At 40.9% G+C, this 16,027-nt stretch overlaps 2 protein-coding genes across 6 annotated transcripts; both read left to right on the top strand.

Moving 5' to 3' along the window:
* The first annotated feature begins 1,172 nt into the window (after positions 1–1,172).
* On the top strand, positions 1,173–5,588 carry glrx2 (glutaredoxin 2). 4 transcript variants are annotated; one of them, XM_034583058.1, is made up of 4 exons: positions 1,173–1,372; positions 3,614–3,680; positions 4,292–4,468; positions 4,739–5,588. In XM_034583058.1, exons 2-4 carry the CDS (start codon positions 3,615–3,617, stop codon positions 4,889–4,891), a joined length of 396 nt encoding a protein of 131 aa, XP_034438949.1. In that variant the 5' UTR covers positions 1,173–1,372; position 3,614; the 3' UTR covers positions 4,892–5,588. The 4 variants fall into 4 exon arrangements, with proteins under 4 accessions (XP_034438949.1, XP_034438947.1, XP_034438948.1 ...); XM_034583056.1 differs by having other exon boundaries at positions 1,353–1,482; XM_034583057.1 differs by lacking the exon at positions 1,173–1,372 and adding an exon at positions 1,383–1,438.
* A 236-nt stretch (positions 5,589–5,824) lies between these two features.
* On the top strand, positions 5,825–13,605 carry uchl5 (ubiquitin carboxyl-terminal hydrolase L5). Of its 2 annotated transcripts, XM_034582840.1 has the most exons (11): positions 5,825–6,040; positions 6,662–6,725; positions 6,802–6,907; positions 8,035–8,160; positions 8,841–8,902; positions 9,565–9,695; positions 9,966–10,029; positions 10,452–10,554; positions 11,870–11,983; positions 12,219–12,317; positions 13,215–13,605. In XM_034582840.1, the coding sequence occupies exons 1-11, from the start codon at positions 5,965–5,967 to the stop codon at positions 13,257–13,259; spliced, it is 990 nt and encodes a 329-aa protein (XP_034438731.1). In that variant the 5' UTR covers positions 5,825–5,964; the 3' UTR covers positions 13,260–13,605. The 2 variants fall into 2 exon arrangements, with proteins under 2 accessions (XP_034438731.1, XP_034438733.1); XM_034582842.1 differs by lacking the exons at positions 5,825–6,040; positions 6,662–6,725; positions 6,802–6,907 and having other exon boundaries at positions 8,033–8,171.
* The last annotated feature ends 2,422 nt before the right edge of the window (positions 13,606–16,027 follow it).

Raw genomic sequence — 16,027 nt, forward strand, 5'->3', positions numbered from 1 at the left:
CTAGACAGTGGGAATCAGCTTTCCTCTTGCCCCGTGAACAACCTTTGGTAAAGTTACGATAACCCCAGTGCAGGTTTGATACTTGGAAGAAAGAACGAATGATTCTCCTCTCGCACATGGGACTTTGTGATGGATGAAGCCTCCTTACAGAAATAAGCTTTTACCTTTTTTAAGGGCTCTACACCTTCAAATCCAGGCAGGAGGGCAAAGACTGCAGCTTTAGTTTTGAAGTTCAATCCATCCTGACTAAAATGACCAGGGGTTGTAGAGATCAGTTGGACATTGAAGCTGCTTTATCCGCTCCCTCTTGTCTGTTATCATATGTATTAATGCTGCGAGCAGGTATTTGAACCCTAATGCTATTCTGCGCCGTCTCTCATAACATCTTGGGCTTTGTGTCAGGATATTACCCCCTTAAGGGCAAAGCTGTAGATCTCTTTGATGGTGTGAATCCAGTCTGAAATTATGGATTTCTCCCTTGGCTTTGAGAAAATGGAAGAAAAAAAAAAAAAAAAAGGCATTTGAAGTGAAGCACTTCTGTTCTGCCTCATCAGAGATCTTTAGATTTGTGATTGATTCCCGGAGCCTGTGAGCCTATTCTGGGCTAACGTGGCGAATGTGAAATGGTTAATTCTGAACCAAAGCATTTCCACCTGCATTTGATGAAGGAGGAGAAACAGAAATCTTTGAGGATGAAGGAAGAAATAATCTGCAGCAGCAGCAGCAGCAGCGATGCCTCCGCTGAACAGACGGAGGGAGATGACTGAGGAATCGTATCTGGCACTCGGGCGATCCACTCCTGTTTGCCAGATCTGGGCCACAAGTAAGCCATAGTAACATCTATCTATCTATCTATCCATCTATCCATCCATCCATCCATCCATCTATCTATCTATCTATCTATCTATCTATCTATCTATCTATCCATCTATCCATCTATCTATCTATCTAGCTATCTATCTATCTATCTACCTATCTATCTACCTATCTACCTATCTATCTATCTATCTATCTGTGTATCTATCTGTGTATCTGTGTATCTATCTGTGTATCTATCTATCTATCTATCTATCTATCTATCTATCTATCTATCTATCTATCTATGTGTGTATCTATCTATCTATCTATCTATCTATCTATCCATCTATCCATCTATCCATCTATCCATCTATCCATCTATCTATCTGTGCATCGCTCTCGCTCTAGCTCTCTCTCTCTCTATCACATGTCTTTTGTTTACATGTGACGTCATCGTGAACGTACACGCTGGGGCTCGCGCGCCTGCCATACCTTCCTGGGTCACGTGCGTTGTATTTTGGACGACGTCACGTGGCTCGCCGTCAGACGCTGCTTTCCGGTTTGGTGACGTCAGGTGGGCTTTTTTTTTTTTAGCTTTTAACCGTTAGCCACAGCCGCCGCTAACAACAAAGGCTGGCGCGTGAGTGCAGAGCTTCCTGTCCCGTCGCCGCATGTTGCATCCAGGTCAACAGCTCGATCACTTTCTGGCCGTGTGTTCCTTTGTCTCCATGTTGTCTCGGGCAGGAAGTCTCCCGAGGCTGGCGTGGACCGGCTGCCGAAGGTCGTACCCGCTAGCTTGACTCCCAACATAGCTAGCTAGTCAACCATCCACCTAGAGATCATTAGAACACGTTTAAAGAGAAGATTAAAACACGTTGTTCACGTCAGCTCATGATACGACAGCACTGGGATCAATGTTCTGCTCGCAGATGTTTGAGAAGCTCGTGTTTCCACTGCCACATGTTTACCTAGCGTAACTTCACGTAATTTAAAGTTTGATTCACTTTAAAGCGTATTTTTCGTGAACTAACGCATTGTTTTCTTCATTTTTACAATTCAATGGGTTATTAAGGGGAATTCGGCGTAAATATGATCCATCGCTGAGTTGTTATTTCGTCAAAATGTTCATATTTATCTCTGCAATCTCTCATCGCTGTCATCGTTAGCTCAGACATACCGGTCACGTTCCAGCTACTGCGAAGCAATTGCAAATATTGTGTGTTTAGTTGAAACCAGTTCTGTGACGTGTATGACAGTGATGCCGAATTTACTCTGAGATGCTTCGGTTTCGTTAAACACCTGCAGTGACGTGATAGGAAGTTTGTTATTTTAAAACTGGGCTGGTTTTCTTGATTTTGACATATTTCCAACCAGCTTTGGTCAGACGCTCAACCACTTAAGAAGTTAGTTTTAAATTGGATGTTGGGATTACAGGGGTTTTCACTTTTAGGGACCATCGATAAATTCTTGTTTCAGCAGGAGATACCTGAATTGTTTTAAATGGCTTTGATGTCATGTGACTCCAAATCACATCAAAGAGGTCAAATTACATTAATTAAGAGACTTTGATGATCAGGAATAATATTTTAACCGTTGAAACAATGTCATATGCTCCTTTGTATAAACCACAGGTCGGTATGCTATCAACTGCTTTTTAAGAAAAACGTGTTTATTCAGAATGATAAGTGCTACACGACCCACAATCCGAGTCAGTCATTGATTTCTCTCTCTAACATGCCGCGTTTTTCAGAGATTAGGAAAAAGAGTCCAAAGGTGAAATTCACAGCAACAAGGTTAAAGGTTCAGTGTGTAAGATTTAGGTAAAAGGGATCTATTGGCAGAAATTGAATTTAAAGTAATCCTAGTGATGTTTTCACGAGTGTGTTTCATCTAAATTGTACAAATTATTGTTTTCTTTACCCTAGAATGATCCCTTTATATTTTATATGTACATCAGGAGCAGGTCCTCTCTACGGAGGCCGCCATGTTTTTTTTTACAGTAGCTCAAACTGGACAAACTAAACAGCTTTTGAGTTTTTATGACAACTGAAGTTTACCACAGGTTCTCCTTCATGTTTGGAAGTGGAGGGTGAGTTGAGGGGTGTTCAGCTGCAACATGACCACTTCACCACTAGATGTCACTAGATTCTACACACTAAACATTTAACTTCAAGAAGTGCACTGGAAGTTGTTGAAAAAGGATCAGCTCTTTTAAACTCCCCCAAGACAAACCGGACATTTGATTATTGGATTTTAGTACGTCCTCTATTTATATGAATATATTAAAATCATATTTTTAATACCTTCCATGTCATGTGACCCACTGACTCCAAACAAATGCTGAATTGTATTGTAAATACGGTCCCTAGTGAAAACCCAGTGATCTGGAGGGAACAAATACATCCAACCTAAAACTAACTTCACCAAGGTGTCAAATCTCAGCCAATTACCAGTGACAGTGAGGAGCGTGATTACTCCTAATCCAGGATTAACAGCAAATAAATCTCACTTCAGTCACAGACCAGGCATCGTACGGAGTAAAACAACGCTGCTTAAAACGTGGTATTCATTATACCAGAACTATGGACATGAGTATTTTCAGACCAGCAGTTATCCTCCAGTTAGATATTATTTTAATGCTAATTATTAGCCTTCAGCTCGTCTCTTCTTATGAAATCTCCTCACTTATAAGGTTGCCGCTGAGTTTTTCAGTTAATGCATGTTGTGTATAAATTAGCTCAGTAGATTCTAATGTAGAGTAATGTTAAAAATGCTTTATACTGTAGACTGCAATGTTGTGATTTGTCTTCTTTAGAATGGGGAATTTTACATCGTCCACGACTGGGAGTCTGTCGAGCACATCCTGCGTACAGTATGTTCAGGTAAGAAGATGCTGGGAGATCTGATACCTTTTTAGCAACTCGCTAAAACCTTTTGGGGAAAGTCTGGTGTTGGAAGTCTTTCTACAATCTAGTTTTAAATGTCTGCGTCAGATAAATTTGGCATTTAAAACTAAATGTTAAATTTCAGTTATTCAGTTATTCAATATTTTGATTTCCCACAGTTCAGCCCCTCTCTTTGGCGTCTTATTCAGTTGTATTGCTTGATGTCTGTCAGTTTGTTCCAGTGTATTTCATCCTGTTCTCAAGCTTTTCTGCAAGTCTGACTCAAATATCCTTTATGATGTCTACCCAAAAGCTACGAAAAACAAATAAACTGTATATAACACAAAATTATACTGAGTCCAAGAACTTTGTGGTTGATGTTTTAAGTCTAAATTTCCTATAAAATGAAGTGAGGATTACATTTTAATTGTAGCATCTTGAGAATATATGATTAAGAAAGTTGTTTATTTGATTTACCCTCTACCATAGTGTCCTCACTTACCAAAGGTTAACCATGGAGAGAATGGTTATCTTCTCTTTGCCCATTGTGTGATTTTGCTGTGATCTGTTCATATTTACCGAAATCTTGTTTTTGTCTGTGTTCTCAGGAAGTGGTGACACAGAACTGTGTCGTGATATTCTCCAAGTCCACCTGTCCTTATTGCAAAATGGCCAAGAATGTGTTCAATGAAATCGGTGCCAACTACAAAGTGGTCGAACTGGATGAACACAATGACGGGAGGAGACTGCAAGAGGCCTTAGCTCAGGTGACCGGTGCCAGAACGGTAAGAATCTCACGTCATGTTTTGGGATTTGAATTTTAAGTAACTCCAAGTCTGCACTTTCAGCATCTAATAAAGAAAAGGTTGCCTTGTCATCCAGTGTTTTTTATTGGGGCTGCAGCCAAGAATTTGCTTTTTATTTTGACTCAGAATAGCTTCATGTGATAAACAACAGAACAAATGACATCTAGTCCAGATTGTTATTTGCAACAGGCACTCATAGAACCAGTCATTCACACTGTGTCAATGTCACGACGTGATTTGTGTGCTCAGGTGCCGAGAGTCTTCATCAACGGAAACTGCATCGGCGGCGGCTCCGACACCAAACAGCTCCACCAGCAGGGGAGGCTGGTGCCCCTGATCAAACAGTGTGCCCCCTGCTGCTCCAGCGCCGAGGGCTCCGCCAGCGGACAGTTCGCTAAATGACTAACCGTTCTTATCATATCTCTCAATCCTGTATTTATTCATTGTTTGCTCGATCTGATGCGACAGGTTTTACAATGCTTGAGCGCACCTGTTATGTTTTTATCCAAGTGCATTGGATGTTTCATGTTTAAAACGCATATGTTTTCATGCAGGGATGTTACAGTACTATTACTAAAGCTGCCATATTTTAAACACAGCCTGTGAATAGGTGAACTACTTCAGATCTCTTTTGCATGGTGGGTTTTTTTTTTAAACCATATTACACTCACGAACAAGCACGACCTCTGGCATCAAGCGTCATCAAAAGTGTTGACTCACGTTCTGTTAATGGATTTTGAGGGAATTTGTTCATGTCTTGTCACACTGAAATAACTGCAGATTTGTTTTTATGTTATCAGCATTTTAAAAAAACGTCATATCTAATTGAAAAATAAATGTTGGTTAATTGCATAGACTGTGAATGGAAAATCATATAGTCGTTTTGTGTTTTTTACTTGCATGTCGAAACATTTTCCATTTCAGTCGCTGTGTGAGTTTATTTAAAATTAGGTAGGTGGTTATTTTGTGTGTAAAGAATCATGATGCTGCTCGGTGTGATGCATATTTAAGTTAATGGGCATATGTATGAAGACAAATTATGTTTTTTAATAAACTGAATGTATTACGATATTTAATAAATATGAAACAACTATTTTTCTGAGCGTCTTTGCTGGAGTGCTTCATTTATTCACCCGTTCTGCGCAGGAGGGCGGGTATCAGTCATATATCAAGGGAGAAATACGCGTAACCAAGACCATTTAATTAGTTTTAATCTGTAAATATTCATTTTTATTTGTATTTAGAAAAATACATTTATCCGTGATGTCTGGGAGTCATTTTCTGCAAACAAAACGGTGCGCGCTGTAGCGTAAAACGAGCGCGCCCACGCTGTCCGCGTCGCAGCTCTGACGTCAACCTCCAGCCCCCTCGGTTAAATTAGCCTGACTAACGGGGACCACCGCTAAGCTAGCACGTTAGCATCTGGTTTTATGCGCGCAGTTGCGTGAATCCTGTTTTGTACTTGACCGTGAACGATGGCCGGCAGCGCGGGAGAATGGTGCCTGATGGAGAGCGACCCCGGGGTGTTCACCGAGCTCATCAAAGGTTTCGGTGAGTGGCGCGGAGCTAAAGGGTTAGCCGCTCATTCAATGTAGCATCGCGAGGCTAATGCGACGGCGCTAGCTAGCTAGCTGCTCTGCAGCTAACGACAGCGTACAAATTAGCTAGCGTTGACTTAACGCGTGGAAATGGAGGTAAACAAATCTACGCAGCATGACAGTGAAGTAGTCCAGAGCACGTGTGTTGTTAACGGTCACACTGACGCTGTTTTATCATGGAGGTTGCATGTAGTGTTTGGGCTAGCTTAGCTTATTTACTCAGGCTAGCTAGCTGGCTAGCATTACTCAGCGTTCAAAACAACGGCGGGTGAAAAACCTTTTATTGTATTTATTTATTTAATCTTTATTTTAATAGGCAGTCGCATTGAAATCAGGATGTATTTTCCAACAGAGGAATGAGAACAAGAAACACAATCAGCAACAAACAATTAAACACGAGCAACAACAACAACAGAACAACACAGTGCAAATCAATTAATAAAAACAATAACATAGTCAAGGTGTTAGATCTCCATGGGGACCGAAGACCAGACTGTCGCTCACACACGGGTAGTGTTCACCTTCATGTCCAAAGTGTGACCGACTGTCCGATGCTTCATTTGTCCCCCGTCAGGCTGCAAAGGATCCCAGGTGGAGGAGATCTGGAGCATGGAGCCCGAGAACTTTGACAACTTGAAGTGAGTCCACGTGTGCACCGTTACGATCCCAGAGATGACAGGACTTCACCTAATCTCTCTGCTCTGTCCTCCCCAGACCGGTTCACGGCCTGATTTTCCTGTTCAAGTGGCAGCCGGGCGAAGAGCCAGCAGGTTCCATTGTCCAGGACTCCAGACTCGACCACATCTTCTTTGCAAAACAGGCGAGTAGAGATAAGAAAAGGTTTATTTGTCCCGTTACGGGGAAATCTGCTGGGTTCAAGTGGATTCCCAGAAGATTTATAGTCATTTCAAAACATGACGGACGTGAGAGGGAACACAACTTAGCACCAAGGTCCCAATAAGCAATACTACAATTAATAAACTGAGCAGGAGTCAGCAAATGAATACAATGAAATGGCAGCAAAGGGAATCGTAGAAGTAGAAACATCAGTAAAGGTAATGATTAAGTAAACGTACGATATAAACACATTGAAATATATATATATATATAGTAAACAGTATATTTAAAGTTTACAGTATTACACATATGACATAGAAGTTCCCTGATAGAAACTGAGTATTGTGCAGTTACCTGTCAAAACCTTTAGTATTGTTTTTGTAGTAAACTTGCACGTTGAGTGTTTTTAATATTAGCATAATATTATGATGCAGCTGTTGTGTAGGTAACTGCACGTCCGTCACCAAGATAACAGTTTTTATGGAAGTGTGTCCTTCCTGTTGCATTTGACTCAATATCTCTAATGGAAACTTGTTTTAATTTCAAATTCATCAGCAGGGTTATTAAAATGTTTTTACTGTCTAAGATCGTCAGAAAACACAGTGAAAATGTCCATCACAGTTTTCTTCAATCAACAGTCCAGAAGTAATAATGACTCGCTTTTCTGATGAGTAAGACAAAGATGCAAAACCTAAATGTTTTATCAAATAGAAAAATAGTTGCCAATTATTTATCTGTCAATCAACTAATACATTCATCTTTAAAGTTCTGATGATGAGAAACAAGCTCTGGTATATGTACATGCAAGACATCATCATATGAAATAACACATAAGTTCAGTTACCTTGAGAAACTAACATAATGAGTTTGATAATGAAGTCTATGCTTCTGCATTAACTAGCAATATGACATAACCCCCCAAAAATGATATTTCTTTATATGGACACGAGCATTAACATTCAATTGTCGGATTTAAAACTTTGTTCACTCTAGATTTGCAAAGAAACGAGCACTTGTAGAAATTGTAAAACCACAAAATCAGATTATTAAAGTGTGCTCTCTTTCCCCGAGAGCATCAATAACGTACGATGTGTTTGTGTCTGTTTTCAGGTCATCAACAACGCTTGTGCGACGCAGGCGATTGTCAGCGTTCTGCTCAACTGTTCCCATTCTGACATGTTGCTCGGAGACACGCTGACAGAGTTCAGAGAGTTCTCACAGAGTTTCGACGCTGCTGTATGTTCACGGTATTTTTGTCTTGAATCCAAAAAAAACTGTGGCTTTGGTTTTGTTTTGAATTGTGTGATGGGTTTTTTTTTCCCAGGACTTTGCTTGTTTTCTGTTGTTTCTTATTTTTAAACCTTCCCATTTTATGTTCAGTGTCGGGAACATTAAAATTCAAATAATAAGTGGTAAATTATTCATCGCTATTTCCCAAAAAAACCACTTTTAATGCTTTTCCCCCTCAGAGGAGAAAGTCATTACACAACTCTCTACAACATCCCCCCCTTCTATCTATAGCAGACAGTTTTATCCTCTTACCTTTTTAAAAACCGCGATGACTCAGTCTGTGCCGCACTAATATTCTGGAGAACTTTCTGATTTATGATGCTTGACTTCTTCGGTTTGGAAAAACTCAAATGTATTCCTACCTAGACTTGACATTACAATGCCAACATCTCACAAGGGACAATGAGCAAAGGCTGAAATGGTTTTATGATATAATCTATACACATATAGGCATAGAAGCAACAAATATGACATCTATTTTTAATTGTAATTGTAATTATATTGCAATTAACATGCTGATGAATGTAGAATTTGCTGGATACAGGGTTTCCTCCCCCCCACAGCATGTTTTAAGCCCGGGGGTTACACAGTCAGCGTTCTAATCATGCATCTCCCGCTCTCCTCAGATGAAAGGTTTGGCTCTCAGCAACTCTGAAGTGATCCGACAAGTTCACAACAGCTTTGCCAGGTGAGCTCCCGTTCGTATCACATCCGGCTGGAGACGAGAGGTTTGATTGGCCTCGTGTTATTTTTAGCTCCTCGTTCCCACCAGGAGAAACACGATTGGCCCATTTGTCGCTAACGCACCAGTTTACGCTTTGCAAAATATACCCGTACGAGACCAGTTCATTTATTGGGCATTCCTATAATTTTTCAGAGCTGATTTTCCTCTATGCCTGATCAATACGTATTTTTGAGGAGGATGATGCTGATATTAGGAGTATTACAATACTTATTATATGTATTTATTCATGTTTGTGTGTATATATTTAAATGTATTTTACAGTTAAACTCTGAAGTATATAAAAAACAATACATAAAAAACAGAACTTGACTTAATAAAGATAATTATGTTTCTGTAAACTGTAAATTCACATATTTTCTAAATTGTTAATTATGTAAGTTTTCATATCGTCAAACACACTGATAACGATTTGTCATTTCAGCCAATTTTTATCCAATAAATCAGTCAGGTTCTGGTAAATCGATCATATTTAGCATCTCAGTGAATTATAACATTTAGAATTGAGGATAAATTACATTTAACAGTTAAAACATCACACTTTTTATTGATACGCGAGACCAGAAATGATTCCCACTTCAGTAATTTTGCATTTTTTATGTTTGCAGACAGCAAATGTTTGAATTCGATGCAAAGCCGTCAGCGAAGGACGAGGACGCCTTCCACTTTGTGAGCTACGTCCCTGTGAACGGCCGACTATACGAGTTGGACGGACTTCGAGAGGGACCCATTGACCTGGGTAAGCAGGAGAACAACAGTATCTGTTGTTTTTCTTTTTATCGCATTAACGTTTCAGCTCCAGATCCGGCAGTTTGATGTTTAAAGTCACTCTGCGTGAGGCCCCCACTGTGCACAGCTGAATACTGGGCTTGTTGGCCTCGGTCAATTTCCCCTGAAACTGCCTGTTTTTATGATGATGATGATGATGATGATGAACGGTGTGTGCTGGCTGTGGTTGTGTGTAAACAGTCTCCTGAGGTCTCATTTATCCCCGTCTGTGTTTCTCCAGGTGCCTGCACCCAGGACGACTGGATCAGCGCCGTTCGCCCAGTGATTGAGAAAAGAATACAGAAGTAATTATCTTTTGTGTGTATAGAACATTTTTGGATTAACAAAGTGCACAGGGTTCAAGCAACACTATGTGCCGTGTAGTGAGCAACAGCGCCCTCTGCAGCCACATGCAGGGACTAATTCTGTTGGGCTCTGTGTCCGAGCAATGAAGTGGTTTTATCTTTCACTTTATTTTAAAACACCCAGCAGGGATTTGCTGTATGTTCAGGTTGGACTTTGATGCCAGAAATTAATTAAAGTATTGTGTCATCGAGACATTTCTCATTCTTTATGATTTATTAGCCCTTTATTATAGTTTCAGGTTGTACAAAGCAAAGTTTACATTCAACTTGTTTCCTTCCAGCTGAATACTTCCCTGGTTTTCAGCTGGTTTTCTCAGAGTATCATTCTGTTCTCGCTGAACTTGGATGGTTTTCCTCCCCAGGTACAGTGAGGGAGAGATCCGATTCAACCTAATGGCCATTGTGTCAGACAGAAAGATGATTTACGAGAGGAAAATCGCGGAGCTCCAGACTCAGCTCACCGAGGTGAGTGGCAGCACAAGAGCTGAATCCAGCGCAGGAATGACAAAGAATCATTTATTATTTTTCGCTCTCTTCCATGGGAGACCACATTTGAAATGCATCACTTGTCAGCTTTCAGAAAGTTAGAGATGGTAGCTGTGGTTTGCTTGAAGATAATGGTGAGTTGGGGGCTGCGTGCACTCACCTGTCATGTTTCTCACATCGAATGGAAGGAATGGTGACTGAGATGCACCTGCAGTATCTGCATCCATCCAGCTGTAGGACAAATGAGTCCATACATTTTGATGTAAAGATATAAGTATCTTGGTGCTCATATTGACGGCTCACTAACATGGTGTGTTCATGTGGAGAACCTTTTGTTTTAGACTTTAACAGAGGATTTAGTCTTTAAGAAGACTTTCACTGTGAGCTACATTAACTGCATCAGGGTCGGGTCGGGGGTGCCTGTTGGGGCCGGTTGGTTTTCTTTTGGGGGGTCGGACCAGTTGGGATCAGAGCTGCTCTCTAGTAGGAGGACTGTCTCTCTCTCCTTTTAGATGCCCACACTCGACATTTAGAGCAGGGTTTTCTTTTTGTAGGAGCTGCAATGTTTGATGTATTTATGTGTGTGTGCACTTTTGTGCTATATGTTACGTGATGCAGTGGCTTGGAGCCCAAGACAAGTTTAGATTTGGAACAAGAAAGTATATTTTACCTTACCTAACAGTATTGATGTCCACTATATGACAACTAGTAAAATACTTGTGGGGAAAAAAGAGGCACAATTCTGATATATTCAGGATAATCTGTGACACGTGTATTGTGCAAGAGGGAGATTACAGATTAACAGTTGATGCCACACCCTCATCATCACTGGGTGTTGACACAAGGTTCTGTTCCACCTGTAGACCATCACACCTTAGTGATGACTAGATACACGCCTTAAATACACATCCGCATTAGTCCTGCAAGGTTGACCCTTCAACCACTGAAGGAATAAATGTGAATAACTCAAGTCCGGGACGTGCATCAGGGTTTCTGCAGGTTCTTAAAAAGTCTAAAATCCTGATACTCATCTGAATTTCAGGTCATAACTATTTATTATATATATATTCTCTATTAGGTTACTTCACCATGTCGTCAATTTTGGGATTTCTGGGACTCCAATATTCCTTTATGTCTGTGAAGGGTCCATTTGACAAAGTTAATAGTGGGATTATGTGAGTTTAATCAAAATGAGCATTTTCAGAGTGCTGATTAATGTTATCTTTCCCCCCCGTTCCCACTAGTCAGGATATGTCCTGTATGTATAGAAACCTGTTTCCCCCTCTGTTTCCAGGACGAACCGATGGACACAGACCAGAGCAGCACGTTCCTCAGCTCCATCCAGTCAGAGATCGCCAAGTACCAGCTCCTTATTGAAGAGGAGAATCAGAAACTTAAAAGATATAAGGTGGGTTTCCCCTCAGCACCACATTCCTTACTATTACATTTGGTCTTTCACACTAGTAGAGGGAGAACGTACACGACAGTACAGTTTCCCTCCTCCCTCTTAATAAACCAGCACATTATAAATGCATGTACTGTTTTTGCCGCAGTGTTTTCTGAATGTCGATTTCCTCCCATCACCACGTTATTTGTGTCCAGTTTTTTTCCTTCACATCTCCTGTTTGTGTGCGTCGTTGCAGATTGAAAACATTCGACGAAAGCACAACTACCTTCCTTTCATCATGGAGCTTCTGAAGACACTGGCAGAGTACCAGCAGTTAATACCCCTGGTGGAGAAGGTAGATTCACATTCACATGTTTCTTTATTTATTTATTACTGTAGCTTTTTGCAGCACTGTTTGCTTTCAGTGGATGAGTCTGCGGGAAGGTACCCTGACATTTTGAAACGCAGTTATTTCTCCTCTTTATGAAACGTACATGATTTCTAATATCTTGGATGTCAACAACCTGTATTTTTTTTTTTTAAAGACATTCAAGGACAAATAATAAAATACTTACTAGGTGACCTTTCCTTCCTGTAAACCTTGAAATTAGTTACAAACATAATTAAACTGATCTAAGATGTTTGGAAAACCAGAGCTGCAGTGTTCATATTGTCCACTAGAGGTCACACAGATGCCTTAGCTCATGATTGAGAGTTTTTAGTTGAGTATTAAGAACTAAGGCACCAAATACAAAAAACAACACTTAACTTACCACTTGAAAACAAACGCCTAAGTCCTGAAGGTTTTCTCAAGAGCTGACAGAATTTACAAAAACTTGAATTTCTCAGCCTCTGATGCAGATTGAAACATGACGTAAAAACATTTGATACCTTAAACATTTGTCTTTTATTGATGATCATTGATTTCTCCCTAAAGTTCTTGAGAATTTTGTCAAGCGCTAATAAAGCCGTTGAACTTCCAGAGACCTCAAAAACATCTCTGATCGAAGGAGCCTTAGTCAGCGGTTCAGCAGGAACTTCACCTGGGTCTGAATCTTATTAATTGTTATATTCATCGTTTTCGTCAGTGAGAAAATGCACACAAGTCTTTTCCGGCTCTAAAGGGAGAAGCACGCAAATGTTGCATCAGGTCTCAATGGGTGAAGGAGCCACAGTAATAGATTCTGTATTATTGTCTGATTTCTGTGTGAATGAACAATACTGATGAAAGTACCTCTTTGTGTCTCGCCAGGCGAAGGAGAAGCAGAGCGCCAAAAAAGCTCAGGAGGCCAAGTGAGCAAGGACGCACTTCATCAAGAGAAGCCTCTGGTTACACACACACAGACACATCCAGAACCCCCCCCACACAGTCACTCTTTCATCAGTGAGCCACATACTGATACTGTACATCATGCGTCATATTCATATTAGCGACCGTGGGTGGTCTGCGGCACTTCCTCGCTGTGGCGTCCTGTGAACCGCACGGACACGAAGAACCGAACTGCAGGTGTAGCAGAGAGACTCTCGGCAACAACCCTCTCTCCATGTGTGTCCCATCCGCTCTATTGCATGATAGAAGGAAAGATGTGCTCGAATTATGTCCTGTCTTATTTTCATAATAAAATGTGTAGATGTTTATGAAATGGTTTTGCTTTTCGTTGCCGGAATTCCAAAACCCTAATTCCAAAATCAATTTTTCTATAATGGATCGGATCCTTTTTGTTTTTCCCGCTCGGTGGATCTTTGCCACCACCTGCTGGTGCAGTAGAGGACTGTTGACTGTTTATAGTACATGACAAAAGTCTGATGAGCTTTAATTTAACATTATAAATCAAATAGTCAATCTAAATAAACGATTGGACAAGATAAACACTGAATCTTATAAAAACTTGACCAACAATCCAACATTTAGATCCGTGTGACCTGTCGAGGGCCCGCTGACACTCGGCCAAGTCCTTATAAGTGCATCGTTAAGAAAGGAAACAAACTTAGGGACTTGTGTGGTTTATGGAGAGTTTCCCGCAGCAGTGTGTGTGTGTGTTTTGTGTGTGTTCGTGTGTGTGCGTTGATGTTTAGGACATGGGAGTCTGACGTGGCCTCTGTGATTTATCCTGTAAATCAACTTCTTGCTTGCACTGAGTAATGAAGCCGTACTTGTCTGACTTACGGGGCCACGCTGTGTCCTGAGGCCTGCGTACTCTGACGTCTCTGCAGTCTCCTCACCCACAGTAGAACGTGGCCCTTGTTCTATTTCTGGTCTCCAGTGTTTACATACACACCTTAAGCACTCGTTGGATCAGAGCCCGGTCGCCTGTTTCCAAGCTGCTTCATGACAACAAATGTAAACACGCAGGTTTTACTACCAGTTCATAGTGAGAACAGTGTGTGCGTGTTGTGTTGTTCTTTCTGAGCTTTCCTGGTGACTGTGCCAGCGTTCACAAATATCTTTACTCCCTCACCACACACGTTAATTATCACCTTGTCTCCTTGTCGCTATTGTTTCCTTTTGTAATTGACTGATGTCACACAACTTACTGTAGAACATGTGGTGGTTGGATGGTGGAGCTGATGCAACAAAAAGGAGCGAGAAGTAAAAATAGATGACGTCTGCTGCGTAATGGAATGTGTGCTGCGTCGGCCGACTTCAAGGTCAAGGAAAGTGTATTTGTCCAGCGTATTATCACATGCAGGCTCTTGTGGAGTTGTTCCAAACTCGGATGAGGACCAGGCCTTTAAAAAATAAAATTAGCGCCCGAGTATCAACAAACAAACGTTATCAGCGTCGATTGCACTTCTGATTTATTGCTTATTGGAAAATGTCAGGAAAAGAACTCGAGATGTGTTGCATTATTCTTTGAACAGCAGTCGGAAACTTCAAGGCATTTAATTAAGCTACTTTTCTTTTTGGTATATTTGTCAAGTCCAAAAAATTTGAGCCAGCAAATTGTTTTGTAGATAAAGAAGATTAGTAGGTTGTCATAAGTGAAATTAGGACACGATGAACAGAGAAAACCTTGGCAGAGGCAATTCAAAGACAAATCATCTGTCAGTCGACCGTCAACACTGAAATAGATGTTGAAAATACTTTACAGGAATAAGAAGAAAGTGAAAATGCTTCTTCGGTTTCATGCTAAACCACCCGAGAGGTAAAACTGCTAGCTTAAAATTGGATTATAAAAAACCCAGTAATAATGAAAAGAATCCAGTATGAACCAGTGGGTTTCAAACCTTTCACGTTCAGATCACAGATCTCCTCTCAGCTGTAGAGCTGCAGAGCACATGGTTGCTGTCGAGCTGCAGCTTTACACCATGACCTCATCACAGCTCGACAGCAGGCTGCAGGTCTGAGGAGGAGGGGGGGGGGGGGAGCTCTCAGCTTTTTAGGAACAAGGTGCAGACGTCTGGACACCGTCAGCCTCCACTATGAGTGCAGAGGACGACTCCCTCTGCTGTCAGTCACGCTGTTCTCTCACTCGCACCTTGAGGCACCGGGGGCCATTGTTACAGTACGCAAACCCAGCTGTGCAGAGAGGAATGCCTTGCTCCAAGAAAGATGAGGAATGTTGTTTTGAAACGTTCGGGACATTGTCTCTGGAAATATGTCGGTGGACAGTTTGTGCTGTTAGTGAGTCTGAGTTCTTTTCTTTAACCAAACACTCAGAGAGATCATCGTGTATCCAAACCACTTCCAGTTCGGACACAGTCGGTAAACATTTGGAAAATACGCCTTCTTAAAATACCTTTATCCTGCGTGCTGGATGGACTTTCCCCAAACTTGACCTTTTGGATCTTATTGGCTAAACAAGCTCAACAAAAATATCCCACTTTCTCCAAGATATCTCCATAAATTAAAGGGCTAGAGAGACGATATAATGCTTATAACGTTATGTCTCATATCCAAAATACAATATTTTGAGGTTTCTCTGCAGCCGAGTGTAACCAATAAGATTAGAAACACAATCTTCAGCTTATTTAAATTAATAAGTCACTTGTCATATGGTATAAATGACGTCATGATATCGCATTTTATATACAATATATAAAAAGAATCGCCCCTCTGGTATT

Source organism: Hippoglossus hippoglossus, chromosome 4 (assembly GCF_009819705.1).
Source record: "Hippoglossus hippoglossus isolate fHipHip1 chromosome 4, fHipHip1.pri, whole genome shotgun sequence".
NCBI lineage: Eukaryota > Metazoa > Chordata > Actinopteri > Pleuronectiformes > Pleuronectidae > Hippoglossus > Hippoglossus hippoglossus.

Coding starts and splice junctions, on each gene's coding strand:
- glrx2 (XM_034583055.1), top strand. CDS start 1,470: ATGTTGCATCCAGGTCAACAGCTCGATCACTTTCTGGCCGTGTGTTCC. Junction 1,580..3,613: donor GCGTGGACCGGCTGCCGAAG/GTCGTACCCGCT, acceptor TGTCTTCTTTAG/AATGGGGAATTTTACATCGT. Junction 4,469..4,738: donor AGGTGACCGGTGCCAGAACG/GTAAGAATCTCA, acceptor TTGTGTGCTCAG/GTGCCGAGAGTCTTCATCAA.
- uchl5 (XM_034582840.1), top strand. CDS start 5,965: ATGGCCGGCAGCGCGGGAGAATGGTGCCTGATGGAGAGCGACCCCGGG. Junction 10,030..10,451: donor ATTGAGAAAAGAATACAGAA/GTAATTATCTTT, acceptor TTTCCTCCCCAG/GTACAGTGAGGGAGAGATCC. Junction 10,555..11,869: donor TCCAGACTCAGCTCACCGAG/GTGAGTGGCAGC, acceptor CTCTGTTTCCAG/GACGAACCGATGGACACAGA.